The sequence below is a fragment of the Bactrocera oleae genome, unplaced genomic scaffold (genome assembly GCF_042242935.1).
Source record: "Bactrocera oleae isolate idBacOlea1 unplaced genomic scaffold, idBacOlea1 ctg00000010.1, whole genome shotgun sequence".
Classification (NCBI taxonomy): Eukaryota; Metazoa; Arthropoda; class Insecta; order Diptera; family Tephritidae; genus Bactrocera; species Bactrocera oleae.
In genome coordinates, this window is record NW_027212753.1 from 350,001 (window position 1) to 365,000 (window position 15,000).

The 15,000-nt window shown below is 37.1% G+C and overlaps 1 protein-coding gene and 2 non-coding genes across 3 annotated transcripts; all 3 read left to right on the plus strand.

Moving 5' to 3' along the window:
- The first annotated feature begins 4,664 nt into the window (after positions 1 to 4,664).
- On the plus strand, positions 4,665 to 6,654 carry LOC138858524 (small subunit ribosomal RNA). Its single transcript, XR_011397612.1, has one exon. It is a non-coding gene; the product is annotated as a small subunit ribosomal RNA (ribosomal RNA).
- A 625-nt stretch (positions 6,655 to 7,279) lies between these two features.
- On the plus strand, positions 7,280 to 7,458 carry LOC138858597 (5.8S ribosomal RNA). Its single transcript, XR_011397649.1, has one exon. It is a non-coding gene; the product is annotated as a 5.8S ribosomal RNA (ribosomal RNA).
- A 5,296-nt stretch (positions 7,459 to 12,754) lies between these two features.
- LOC138858510 (uncharacterized) lies at positions 12,755 to 13,878 on the plus strand. The gene is made up of 2 exons (XM_070112811.1): positions 12,755 to 13,145; positions 13,811 to 13,878. Exons 1-2 carry the CDS (start codon positions 12,755 to 12,757, stop codon positions 13,876 to 13,878), a joined length of 459 nt encoding a protein of 152 aa, XP_069968912.1.
- Positions 13,879 to 15,000: the final 1,122 nt, after the last annotated feature.

Below are 15,000 nucleotides of genomic sequence, written 5' to 3' on the forward strand. Positions count from 1 at the left end.
GTACTAAATGTATAAAGTCTATGAAGTAATAAATTTTCATATAAGTAGTAAATATATAAAGTCTATGAAGTAATAAATTTTCATATAAGTATTAATTGCATAAAGTCTATGAAGTAGTGAATTTTCATATAAGTATTAAATGTATAAAGTCTATGAAGTAATAAATTTTCATATAAGTAGTAAATATATAAAGTCTATGAAGTAATAAATTTTCATATAAGTATTAATTGTATAAAGTCTATGAAGTAATAAATTTTCATATAAGTATTAACTGTATAAAGTCTATGAAGTAATAAATTTTCATATAAGTATTAATTGTATAAAGTCTATGAAGTAATAAATTTTCATATAAGTACTAAATGTATAAAGTCTATGAAGTAATAAATTTTCATATAAGTAGTAAATATATAAAGTCTATGAAGTAATAAATTTTCATATAAGTATTAATTGCATAAAGTCTATGAAGTAATAAATTTTCATATAAGTACTAAATGTATAAAGTCTATGAAGTAATAAATTTTCATATAAGTAGTAAATATATAAAGTCTATGAAGTAATAAATTTTCATATAAGTATTAATTGTATAAAGTCTATGAAGTAATAAATTTTCATATAAGTATTAATTGTATAAAGTCTATGAAGTAATAAATTTTCATATAAGTATTAAATGTATAAAGTCTATGAAGTAAAATATAAAGTCTATGAAGTAATAAATTTTTATATAAGTATAAAAAATATAAAGTCTATGAAGTAATGAATTTTCATATAAGTATTAATTGTATAAAGTCTATGAAGTAATAAATTTTCATATGAGTATTAAATGTATAAAGTCTATGAAGTAAAATATAAAGTCTATGAAGTAATAAATTTTCATATAAGTAGTAAATATATAAAGTCTATGAAGTAATAAATTTTCATATAAGTATTAATTGTATAAAGTCTATGAAGTAATAAATTTTCATATAAGTATTAATTGTATAAAGTCTATGAAGTAATAAATTTTCATATAAGTATTAATTGTATAAAGTCTATGAAGTAATAAATTTTCATATAAGTATTAATTGTATAAAGTCTATGAAGTAATAAATTTTCATATAAGTACTAAATGTATAAAGTCTATGAAGTAATAAATTTTCATATAAGTAGTAAATATATAAAGTCTATGAAGTAATAAATTTTCATATAAGTATTAATTGCATAAAGTCTATGAAGTAATAAATTTTCATATAAGTACTAAATGTATAAAGTCTATGAAGTAATAAATTTTCATATAAGTAGTAAATATATAAAGTCTATGAAGTAATAAATTTTCATATAAGTATTAATTGTATAAAGTCTATGAAGTAATAAATTTTCATATAAGTATTAATTGTATAAAGTCTATGAAGTAATAAATTTTCATATAAGTATTAATTGTATAAAGTCTATGAAGTAATAAATTTTCATATAAATATTAATTGTATAAAGTCTATGAAGTAATAAATTTTCATATAAGTACTAAATGTATAAAATCTATGAAGTAATAAATTTTCATATAAGTAGTAAATATATAAAGTCTATGAAGTAATAAATTTTCATATAAGTATTAAATGTATAAAGTCTATGAAGTAAAATATAAAGTCTATGAAGTAATAAATTTTTATATAAGTATAAAAAATATAAAGTCTATGAAGTAATGAATTTTCATATAAGTATTAATTGTATAAAGTCTATGAAGTAATAAATTTTCATATAAGTATTAAATGTATAAAGTCTATGAAGTAATAAATTTTCATATAAGTATTAATTGTATAAAGTCTATGAAGTAATAAATTTTCATATAAGTATTAATTGTATAAAGTCTATGAAGTAATAAATTTTCATATAAGTATTAATTGTATAAAGTCTATGAAGTAATAAATTTTCATATAAGTACTAAATGTATAAAGTCTATGAAGTAATAAATTTTCATATAAGTAGTAAATATATAAAGTCTATGAAGTAATAAATTTTCATATAAGTATTAATTGTATAAAGTCTATGAAGTAATAAATTTTCATATAAGTATTAATTGTATAAAGTCTATGAAGTAATAAATTTTCATATAAGTATTAATTGTATAAAGTCTATGAAGTAATAAATTTTCATATAAGTACTAAATGTATAAAGTCTATGAAGTAATAAATTTTCATATAAGTAGTAAATATATAAAGTCTATGAAGTAATAAATTTTCATATAAGTATTAAATGTATAAAGTCTATGAAGTAAAATATAAAGTCTATGAAGTAATAAATTTTTATATAAGTATAAAAAATATAAAGTCTATGAAGTAATGAATTTTCATATAAGTATTAAATGTATAAAGTCTATGAAGTAATAAATTTTCATATAAGTATTAATTGTATAAAGTCTATGAAGTAATAAATTTTCATATAAGTATTAATTGTATAAAGTCTATGAAGTAATAAATTTTCATATAAGTATTAATTGTATAAAGTCTATGAAGTAATAAATTTTCATATAAGTAGTAAATATATAAAATCTATGAAGTAATAAATTTTCATATAAGTATTAAATGTATAAAGTCTATGAAGTAAAATATAAAGTCTATGAAGTAATAAATTTTTATATAAGTATAAAAAATATAAAGTCTATGAAGTAATGAATTTTCATATAAGTATTAAATGTATAAAGTCTATGAAGTAATAAATTTTCATATAAGTATTAATTGTATAAAGTCTATGAAGTAATAAATTTTCATATAAGTATTAATTGTATAAAGTCTATGAAGTAATAAATTTTCATATAAGTATTAATTGTATAAAGTCTATGAAGTAATAAATTTTCATATAAGTATTAATTGTATAAAGTCTATGAAGTAATAAATTTTCATATAAGTAGTAAATATATAAAGTCTATGAAGTAATAAATTTTCATATGAGTATTAAATGTATAAAGTCTATGAAGTAAAATATAAAGTCTATGAAGTAATAAATTTTTATATAAGTATAAAAAATATAAAGTCTATGAAGTAATGAATTTTCATATAAGTATTAAATGTATAAAGTCTATGAAGTAATAAATTTTCATATAAGTATTAAATGTATAAAGTCTATGAAGTAATAAATTTTCATATAAGTATTAAATATGAAGTCATACAAGTTAAAAATTTAAAAAAAAAATCGATTGTAAAAATACTTTTGATGTTATTAGTTGTATTATGACCATGACGATATTTGAAAATGATATAAATTACCCACGTATATATGAGTTTTTAAATTTTAAATAGGTTAAAAGAATTTTTCCATATATTTTCGGGTTGGTAACGTCAACATGGGAGAGAACATTTATAACAAATTTGCACAAATCTGCTCAAATTGACATATACTGAAATAGTACTTATATGAAAATTTATTACTTCATAGACTTTATACATTTAGTACTTATATGAAAATTTTTTACTGCTAGGAAATGTATTATACTTTTATATATTTGAATTCCTTATGTTAGTTTATTAGTAAGAAATTGTTTTTAAATACTTATAAGTATGAATATTACTATACTTATATGATTTATGTATTTAGTACTTGTATGAAAATTTTCATACTTGTATGACTTTATTTACTTAGTATTTATATGGAAATATTTTTTACTTTATATGTATTTTTAAGTAAATATGAAAATGAAAGTTGATTTTGTGTGCCTTTTTATTCCTGGTTTTTATACAGTTAGTTTAAATAGAAATAGATTTTGTTTTATACAAAACTCTATATTCTGTACTAACATATTGTATATAATGAGCGTTTTTTATTCCTGGTTTTTATACAGTTAGTTTAAATAGAAATAGATTTTGTTTTATACAAAACTCTATATTCTGTACTAACATATTGTATATAATGAGCGTTTTTTATTCCTGGTTTTTATACAGTTAGTTTAAATAGAAATAGATTTTGTTTTATACAAAACTCTATATTCTGTACTAACATATTGTATATAATGAGCGTTTTTTATTCCTGGTTTCCTACAGTTAGTTTAAATAGAAATAGATTTTGTTTTATACAAAAACATAAAAAATCTATTATTCTATACTAACATATTGTAGAAATAAATATTAAACAATATTTTAGTTTTATTTGTGAGCTATTCTAATATTTACTCATAAAATATATGTGTAAAAGGATGGTTTTTAAATAAAATAAAATATTAATGTGTTGCACCCGAAAATACTTTTTATCATATATTTATTATTGAAATAAATATAATAGAATTTGAAATTATTAATTTCAAATCAAGAAAAAAATGTATATACTCTTAAAAAAAGGTATATATATTACTATATGCATTGAAATAAAGTAAAATGTATAGAATGATATTATTTGAAAATTTTGCCAATATAAGAAGAAATATCGTTCTTACATAATAATTAAATAATAATATGTATAGAGAACGAAAATTCTTTTCACGATACCAAAACAAAAATTAAAAAAATCCATTACAAAATCACACAATAGAAATGAAATATAATGAAAAAAAATATAATAAAGAAAGAAACATAGAAAAATTGTTGTGTATATTGTAAATGTTTTTATGTTTTGTGTATTTGTGTATAATTTTCAAATAAGAAAATATCATTTTAAACTTTTATATAATATAAAAAATATTATATAAAAAAGAAATATATATTATTCTGGTTGATCCTGCCAGTAGTTATATGCTTGTCTCAAAGATTAAGCCATGCATGTCTAAGTACAAACAAATTAAAAGTGAAACCGCAAAAGGCTCATTATATCAGTTATGGTTCCATAGATCGTTAACAGTTACTTGGATAACTGTGGTAATTCTAGAGCTAATACATGCAAAATAAACACGGACCTTTTGGAACGTGTGCTTTTATTAGGCTAAAACCAAGCGATTATTCGATCGTTATATTGGTTGAACTCTAGATAACTTGCAGATCGTATGGTCTCGTACCGACGACAGATCTTTCAAATGTCTGCCCTATCAACTTTTGATGGTAGTATCTAGGACTACCATGGTTGCAACGGGTAACGGGGAATCAGGGTTCGATTCCGGAGAGGGAGCCTGAGAAACGGCTACCACATCTAAGGAAGGCAGCAGGCGCGTAAATTACCCACTCCCAGTTCGGGGAGGTAGTGACGAAAAATAACAATACAGGACTCATATCCGAGGCCCTGTAATTGGAATGAGTACACTTTAAATCCTTTAACAAGGACCTATTGGAGGGCAAGTCTGGTGCCAGCAGCCGCGGTAATTCCAGCTCCAATAGCGTATATTAAAGTTGTTGCGGTTAAAACGTTCGTAGTTGAATTTGTGCTTCATACGGGTAGTACAACTATAATTGTGGTATGTACATTACCTTATGTATGTAAGCGTATTACCGGTGGAGTTCTTATATATAATTAATACAATGTATTTTTTATATATTCCTCCTATTTAAACCTGCTTCAGTGCTCTTCATCGAGTGTTGTTGTGGGCCGGTACAATTACTTTGAACAAATTAGAGTGCTTAAAGCAGGCTCCAAATGCCTGAATATTTTGTGCATGGAATAATGAAATAAGACCTCTGTTCTACTTTCATTGGTTTTTAGATCAAGAGGTAATGATTAATAGAAGCAGTTTGGGGGCATTAGTATTACGACGCGAGAGGTGAAATTCTTGGACCGTCGTAAGACTAACTTAAGCGAAAGCATTTGCCAAAGATGTTTTCATTAATCAAGAACGAAAGTTAGAGGTTCGAAGGCGATCAGATACCGCCCTAGTTCTAACCATAAACGATGCCAGCTAGCAATTGGGTGTAGCTACTACTATGGCTCTCTCAGTCGCTTCCCGGGAAACCAAAGCTTTTGGGCTCCGGGGGAAGTATGGTTGCAAAGCTGAAACTTAAAGGAATTGACGGAAGGGCACCACCAGGAGTGGAGCCTGCGGCTTAATTTGACTCAACACGGGAAAACTTACCAGGTCCGAACATAAGCGTGTAAGACAGATTGATAGCTCTTTCTCGAATCTATGGGTGGTGGTGCATGGCCGTTCTTAGTTCGTGGAGTGATTTGTCTGGTTAATTCCGATAACGAACGAGACTCAAATATATTAAATAGATGCTTTCAGGATTATGGTGTTGAAGCTTATATAGCCTTCATTCATGCGTTCATCTTGAATGTACAAGTGTTTGAATGTGTTTATATAAGTGGAGTCGTACCTGTTGGTTTGTCCCATTATAAGGACACTAGCTTCTTAAATGGACAAATTGCGTCTAGCAGTAACGAGATTGAGCAATAACAGGTCTGTGATGCCCTTAGATGTCCTGGGCTGCACGCGCGCTACAATGAAAGTATCAACGTGTATTTCCTAGACCGAGAGGTCCGGGTAAACCGCTGAACCACTTTCATGCTTGGGATTGTGAACTGAAACTGTTCACATGAACTTGGAATTCCCAGTAAGTGTGAGTCATTAACTCGCATTGATTACGTCCCTGCCCTTTGTACACACCGCCCGTCGCTACTACCGATTGAATTATTTAGTGAGGTCTCCGGACGTGATCACTGTGACGCCTTGTGTTTCACGGTTGTTTCGCAAAAGTTGACCGAACTTGATTATTTAGAGGAAGTAAAAGTCGTAACAAGGTTTCCGTAGGTGAACCTGCGGAAGGATCATTATTGTGTTCCTATCCGAAAAGAAAAAAAAATAATTATATAAAAACAAAATAAAAAAAAAGAATAAAAAAGAAAAAAAAGTTTTCTTTTTGTTCTTTTCATTCAAAATGTTTTGAATTATACAATGTTTTGAATGTTTTTCTGTTTTTTTTTTTTTTTTTAACTCCTTGTAATGCATTATGACAATATATATTATATTGTGAACTTCGCATACATTGTATTTGAACGCAATAAAAAAACCTTTAAACATATAGCTGTACTTATTATTTATATAGAAAATAATATTTAATTGTGATATTTATATAAAATATTATAAATGATAAGTTAACTTGTTCACATTAACGTGTGTAATACCTTTTTTTTATGGTATTTTCTATTTGTGATTAAAAACATGTTGAAAAATTTAAAAAAAGAAAACGCACAAATAGAGAAGAAAATAATATATAAAAGGTATTACTGTTTTTGTTGACCTAAGACATGCGCAGCTGCAAATGTTTGGGTTTAAAATTACAATTTATTGAAAGATGTTTTAAACTTATGTATTAAAAATTTATTATTGATTAATTATTAATACTTTCAATAAATTAAAATTCTTTGACTTTGAATTAAAAAAATACAAAAAAATTATCACTCTAAGCGGTGGATCACTCGGCTCATGGGTCGATGAAGAACGCAGCAAACTGTGCGTCATCGTGTGAACTGCAGGACACATGAACATCGACATTTTGAACGCATATTGCGGTCCATGCTGTTATGTACTTTAATTAATTTTAAAGTGCTGCTTGGACTACATATGGTTGAGGGTTGTAAGACTATGCTAAATTAGTTGCTTATTCTTTTAGTCAATTAATAGAATTTAAGCATATGGCATATTATTGGATTGTATTTTTCAATCCATAATATTAATAGCATAAAAAGAAATATAGAAAATATATTCTTGAATACCTCATATTTGAACGAAAATTTATGATAAATGAGAATCTTAGTATTCCCATAAAAGAAAAAATTTTCAACATTATTTAAATTATATTAAATAATACATAAGAGGAATGTCTAGCATAAAATAAATTTTTATTCTAGAATTAATTCACTCTATTGTATTGAGAAAAATTTATAATAAAAAAAAATATATGATATGTGGAGGAATAATGTTGTTAATTTTATTAATTATTATATTATGAATTTTAAAAAGGGATGAAAAGATTGAATAATATTGAGTAATCAAGATATAAAAATATATTTCTTTAAAATAGCAAATAGCAAAAAAATTAAATAAAAATAAACAAATCAATCTAAAATATATTTTATACAACCTCAACTCATATGGGACTACCCCCTGAATTTAAGCATATTAATGAGGGGAGGAAAAGAAACTAACAAGGATTTTCTTAGTAGCGGCGAGCGAAAAGAAAATAGTTCAGCACTAAGTCACTTTGTCTATATGGCAAATGTGAGATGCAGTGTATGGAATATCTTAATATCTAGTATGAGAAATTAACGATTTAAGTCCTTCTTAAATGAGGCCATTTACCCATAGAGGGTGCCAGGCCCGTATAACGTTAATGATTACTAGAAAGATATTTCCAAAGAGTCATTTCGGGGCGCTGATCAACGCATTGTATTGATACGCTGTGCTTTTGAGCGCCGTGAGATAAGGCCGTCGACGGCAGGTACTCACGTTAAACACACCGGACGTTGTCCCTATCTACTTTCCCCTGCGGGTTTGGGGAAAGAATATGCCCGCGGCAAGGCATGCCTGTCGTAAAAGGCGACTAAAAGCCAATATGCACTATGACTGTTATTATATTCTTTGCCCAGTAATATCAGCATAGTATATGGAGTGATAGTGCTATAATACTCAGCTTGAACTGATATTAGAAACACTTTAAATGAAAAAGCAAATAAAAAGACATTTGAAGTTCAAGCGACAAATGTCACCAGTCATTTGAGTAATGGGGAGCTCAACTGGCAGTAGTTTAGGCTACGCAGTCTGACCGGAGACTTTCCGGTACCACGGGGAGCAGAAAGCCCTTGGACTTCTGTTCAATCTGCTCATTGGGTTCGGCCCTTTGGGGAGTATCGTGGTGGCTGTGGTTTAAACCTAAATGCTGGAAGAACTGAATTTTCAGTTCGAAAAAAGAAGTTACACAAGTAACTGGGTGCCGTACCCGAAAACGGAAGAGGTTTTAGGTCGGCCTCGAATCATACCAAGATGGTAGTGTGGACCCAGACACACTGCCACTGGTATCCAAATAAATACTTGCATAAGCTCGTTTTGTTTGGGGCGCTGATCAACGCATTGTATTGATCCGTTGTGTTTTGAACACCGTGAGGTAAGGCCGTCGCCGGCAGGTACTCACGTAAATCTACAACGAAAGTTGTCCCTATCTACTGAAGCGGTATTGGGTATACCGCTTAGAGCGTTTGAGGATTTGGGGGTTGATGAGCAGATTGCTCGTCTTTATGAGGTAGTGTGGGGGGTAAATGATAGGGTACTTAGAAAGTGTGAAAGTTTAATGGTTAGGAAAATTAGGTGGTGGACGCATGAGCTAACCTTGAAGAGGAGGACTGTCAGGCGATTGAGGCGAAAGTTTCAACGCGCTCGGCGGTCCAATTCTGACAGGTTGTCCCAGCTTAGGCATGAATTTAGTTGTGCGGTTAGGGAATACAAGGAGATGTTGATTAAAATTAAAGAGCAGGAGTGGAGGAATTTTGTAAGGGAAAATAGGGACGACCCGTGGGGTCAGGTCTATAGGATCTGCCGGGGTCGTAAGAGGGAGGATATCACCTCTCTTCGCGTTGGTGACACTGTGTTATCAACGTGGAGAGAGTGTGCGGGGGCTTTGTTAGGAGCGTTCTTTCCTAGGGCGGAGGTTCAGGTACCTCAAGCACAAGAGGTACCTGTCCCTCCATTAGATGATGGAGAGTTGGGGTACGCCTTTGGCCTGGTCAGGTCTAAACGGTCCCCAGGTTTTGATGGTTTGAACGGAGAGATGTGTAAAAGCTTGTGGAAGTTCATTCCTGAATACTTGGAGGCCATTTATGATAAGTGCGTGTGGGAGGGTTATTTTCCACGCGAGTGGAAAATTGCTAGGGTTGTACCTCTCCTGAAGTCCCCTGATAAGATCAGGAGTGATCCTCGCTCTTATCGGGGCATCAGTCTCCTTCCAGTACTTGGAAAAGTGCTGGAAAGAGTTATGGTGGAACGGCTTCAGGAGCTAACGCGGGGTATGTGGTCGGATAGACAGTATGGGTTCAGGAAAGGACGCAGTGTAGAGGATGCGTGGTTCTACGTTCAGGGTGCTGTTAGGGAGAATGTCAACAAATATGTCCTTGGCATATTTGTTGACTTCAAGGGGGCATTTGATTACCTAAGCTGGGATCGAGTGTTGCAACGGCTGGAGGAGCTTGGCTGTCCGGAAATTACTCTTTGGCGGAGTTACTTTTCGGACAGAAAAGCCTCTCTAGTCGGAATGAATGGGAGTGTGGAGATCGGAGTGGTTCGTGGCTGCCCGCAGGGATCCATCTGCGGTCCATATATTTGGAACCTCATGATGGACTCTCTGCTTGGACAGCTCGAACCCCTCTGTAAATGTTGTGCGTATGCGGACGACCTTCTCCTTCTGGTTGAAGGTCGATCGCGATTTGAGTTAGAGCGGGCGGGAGGACAATTTTTAGAAATTGTAAATAGTTGGGGTTTAGGTGTGGGGGTAGACATATCGATGGACAAAACGGTGACAATGCTGCTTAAGGGCAGATTGTCGCCGGTTCGTCCACCGATTGTCAAGGTGAATGGGGTCAGCATCAGGTATGTGACGCAAGTCAAATACCTGGGGCTGACCATGAGTGAAAGAATGTGCTTTACTCCACACTTAGCGATTCTGAAGGAGCGACTGCAGGCGGTCGTAGGCAAAGTGCGACGCATCTTGAGGAGCGATTGGGGCCTTGGACGCCGTGCTGTTCGCACCATATACCGTGGTCTATTTGTGGCTTGTGCCACTTATGGAGCCGCAATATGGTGGGAATCAGCGATGACGGTCTCTGGTCGCCGAAAACTCCTCTCGGTGCAACGTTGCATGATGCTTGCATGTTTGCCTGTATGTCGCACCGTTTCAACGGATGCGATGCAGGTTTTACTAGGTGCACCCCCTCTTGACCTGATTGTTGTACAGCGAGCTGTTGCATTCAGGTTAAGAAGGGGCTTGAGTGTGTCATTGCTGCGGAATGATTGGATTTCCGATGATGATGTGGAGAGGGAGGGATTTCTAGGGAGCAAGAGGCTTCTAGATGATAGGGTTAGGAGTAGGTGGCAAGACCGTTGGGACAATAGTCCTAACGGTCGGGTGACTTATGAGTACATCCGGGATGTTAGGTTCGTTGAGGGTAACCCAGACTTCAGATTTTGTCTGAGTCTGGGTTTTTTGTTAACGGGGCATGGGCCTCTGAATGCATTTTTGCATCAGAGGCACCTTTCTGATAGGTCGGGGTGTTTGTGTGGGGCGCGTCGTGAAGACTGGGTTCACTTGATCGCGGAGTGCCTGATGTACTCGGACCTTAGGGATCTAGGGGGTATGGGGATTAGCTGGACTGATGGACGGTTAGATGTTAGCGGTGTGATCTCCACTAGTCGGAATGCCGAACAGTTAGGGTCGTTTGCGCGTGAATTGTTTAGGCGGCGGAGGCGTTTAACTGTGAGTTAGGGTTAGCTTCTTGTGTGAAAGGTGTGTGAGTGTAATGTGCGTATGGGGTTCAACCCTTGGTTACCAGTCCAGAGCTGTATGGAGGCTCAACTGGTAGTAGCTTCGGCTACGAGGTCTGACCGGAGACTTAATTCTGGTACCACGGGGAGCAGGGGCCCTTGGAGTTCGCTCCAACCTGCTCGTGCGGACTGGCCCTTCGGGGAGTATCGTGGTGGTTGTGGTTTATACCCAAATGCGGGAAGAACTGACGTTTTGTCAGTTCAATGTGGAGTTGCATTGCAACCGGGTGCCGGACCCAAAGTACGGCAGAGGTTTTAGATAGGCCTCGAACCTTACCAAGGTGTGTAGTGTGTCCATTCCACACTACCAATCGGTACTGAAAAATGCCTAGCATTTTTGGGGCGCTGATCAACGCATTGTATTGATACGCTGTGCTTTTGAGCGCCGTGAGATAAGGCCGTCGACGGCAGGTACTCACGTTAAACACACCGGACGTTGTCCCTATCTACTCATTCGTTGTTTGGATTCCGACGCGAATAGACGTGCGTGCGCATCGTTGCGATTAATTAGTGATTTTTTCGATTCTCTTTTGTGCGGTATTTGTTTACGCGAGTGAGTTGGCACCGTTGCTTGGCGGGTGTGAAAATTGTTGTTGCGATTTCCGTGGAATTTCGTTTTGTGCGGGTATTCGCTGGAAATTGTTTTTGCTCGGTTACGGGACCGCGTGTGTGGTTTTTCGTGCTAGGGCACGAATTGCGCGTTTTTGGGAAATTTTTGGCGTGGGCATATTAAGTAGCGGTAAGTACATATTTTTAATATTGTGTACTGTACCTTTAGGTACTACCGCAACGTGGTTGTTGTTGTTGTGGGACTCTCCGTACAGTTCCAGTTTAGTGCTGTGTTGTTGGCATTGTTTGCCGGCTGGACTGCTTGTTTGGAGTGCTGTGTTGGGCATCTGGCGTTCAGTTGGTCAGTGTCAGCAAGTCCTGAGCAGGATTGCTCAATAGGTACCGGCGGCTGTCCCAGTGTTGGAGACAGTGAATCCTGTGCAGACAAACGGTCGTAGTAGTGTGCGTTTAGCCCACGGATCGATTCGGTTCAGCGCCACATCGGTCGACTCGCAACCGTTACGGGGACTTGTTCCGTCCGGCGGTCATTTGAGTGACCTTTGTCCAGACCATTTGGTTGGAGTTGTGGGCTGTACCCTTGCGAGAACGCTTTAATCGTCCGCTTGGGTCGTCGCTGCTACAGAGCGGGTCTGCGCTTGCGACACTTTTTTCAGCGCGTTCAGTCGCACGTACGTGGCGAGCGGCTGTTTCGGGGTCTTGTTTGAACGAGTCCCATCTGCGTCAGTGGTACGCTTGGCGGATCAGCCTACCGAAAGGCGAAGTCCGAAGGTAGAGATGCCTCCACCACGGAGGAGGAGGGTTAAGTCCCTCGCTGGGAGCGAAGAGTCGGGGCCATCAACCATTACGGTCGACACTTCGGGAGACGAGATGGTGGGGCCACCGGTAAGGTCCCCGCCTCGGCAGAAGGCGCGTTTGGGGTCTGCGGGTGAAACGGGGGGTGAAGAGGGCGGGAGCGGTAGTTGTAGCGGATGCGGTAAAGGTGACACCGCTGAAAAAGCGGCTGTTCACCCCGCAAAGTCGGGCGAGGGCGAAGTGCGTGTTACGAGCGCTTATGTGGGCGCGCAGAAATCGGGCACTGCAGAAGTTGGTCTCGTGCGTGGTGACGAGGGCGCGACAAAAACGGGCGCAAAGAAGGCGAGCGCGAGTAAGGGTAGTGTGGGCAGAGGTGACGCTGCTAAAGGGAGCGCGATTTTTGTCGGGGGTGGTGCGGTTAGCCATGTCGCGGCTATAAAGAAAATTTCGGCTGAGCTTAGCGAAGTGGTTTTTGGGGCCGAAAATTTCGCCATAGGGACCGCGAAGGGGCTGATGGAGCTTGCCTCGAAGTACGAGGCACTTCTGATGACGGTAGTAACCGAGAATGCCCATCTTCGTGGTCAAGTTGACGCCCTTAGAGGAGGCTGTGGGGGACACTCCTCGCCACCGAGCAGGTCAATGCCGGCTCCATCGGCACCGATGCCTCCGCCCCCAGCACCTGTACTGGAGGCGATTGCACCGGTGGCGCCGAAGGCTGTTGAGACCTGGTCTGTTGTGGTCAGGAGTAAGGGGCCCGCAACTTCCTCTAAGGAAGTCATACAGAAAGTAGTTAAGGAGGTGGGTCCTTCCCTGGGGGTAAGGATTCACGAAGTTAGGCCTATTAAGGGTGGTGGGGCGGTTATCCGCACTCCCTCTGTTTTAGAGAGGGAGAAAGTGGCGACTAACGCGAAATTCGGGGAGGTGGGGTTGGACGTGACTGTCAACCGGAAGTTGGGTCCCCGGGTTGTGGTCCAGGGGGTTCACACGGAGATCTCCCATGACGAGTTCATGGAAGAGTTACTCCGGCTGAACCTTCAGGATTTCAGCCCGGCGTCCCTGAGGTCAGACGTGAGGATGGTCAGTCGTCCCTGGAAGGTGGCCCCTGATGGTAGCACCAATGTCGTCCTTGAGGGTACGGACAAAATGATGTCCGCCCTCTTGGAGGCAGGTAGGTGCTACATCAAGTGGTTCTCCTTCCGGGTGCGACCGGATAGCCCCGTTGCTGGCTGCTTCCGGTGTATGAGTTTCGACCATAGAGTGGCTGTGTGTAGGGCCAAATCAGATGTCTGCCGGAGGTGCGGTCAAGAAGGCCACAGAGCTGCCAGTTGCGTCAATGCACTCCATTGCCGCAACTGCGCATTCAAGGGTAGACCAGCTGGGCATCTTATGATGTCCGCTGTCTGCCCGATATACTGTGGCATTGTTGAGCGCGCCCTCGCCAGACACTGATGGGGGGGATTATACAGTTAAACTGCCAGGGGGCGTATGCCGTAATGTGTGAATTGGGGGGGAGTATGGCTGAGGGGAGGTGCGGCATTGCCTTACTCCAGGAGCCCTACGCCACCAATGGTGTGGTTCGGGGTCTTCCTGGTAGTTTCAAGGTCTTCACGGACCTTGGGGCTAATGCTGCAATTGTTGTGAGTGATCCCAACTACGATTGCGTAGTTGTGGATTCCTCACAACTGGGTGTATGTGTCGCGATAGAGGGGGAGTTCGGTAGGCTGATTGTAGCTAGTTTGTACTGCAAATTTAGCGAGCCCCTAGAGCCCTACCTGGGCTACATGGATAAGCTACTACTACTTGCGAGTAGTAGCCCATTTATCCTAGGGCTGGATGCGAATGCCTCGTCTTCGATGTGGTTTAGTAAGGTATCCCGGCATTCGTCTGGATATCAAAGCCACAGTCGAGGCGAGGCATTAAGTGAATGGGTGGTGGCTAAAAACCTCCACATTGTGAATGAGCCGAGTGAATGGTACACGTTTGATGGGCCTGGGGGCGTGAGTGACATTGACGTGACGCTTATGAATCAGGCAGCAGATAGGGCGTTCGTAGCTAGATGGGAGGTTAAGGGAGGGTGGGGATTGAGTGATCATAATTTGATCCAAATTATGGTTACTCCTAAATCCCCTCCCTCGCTGTATGAGAGTCCATTGCGGCGATGGCGTACCTCTGGTATCGACTGGAACCAATATGGACGATCTGTCAGGGAAGCGGTATTGGGTATACCG

Bases quoted from the DNA above. Each gene is read 5' to 3' on its own strand.
- LOC138858510 (XM_070112811.1), top strand. From the start codon at position 12,755: ATGCCTCCACCACGGAGGAGGAGGGTTAAGTCCCTCGCTGGGAGCGAA. The intron at 13,146-13,810 runs GTGACGCTGCTA...CTGAACCTTCAG, and splicing joins TAAGGGTAGTGTGGGCAGAG to GATTTCAGCCCGGCGTCCCT.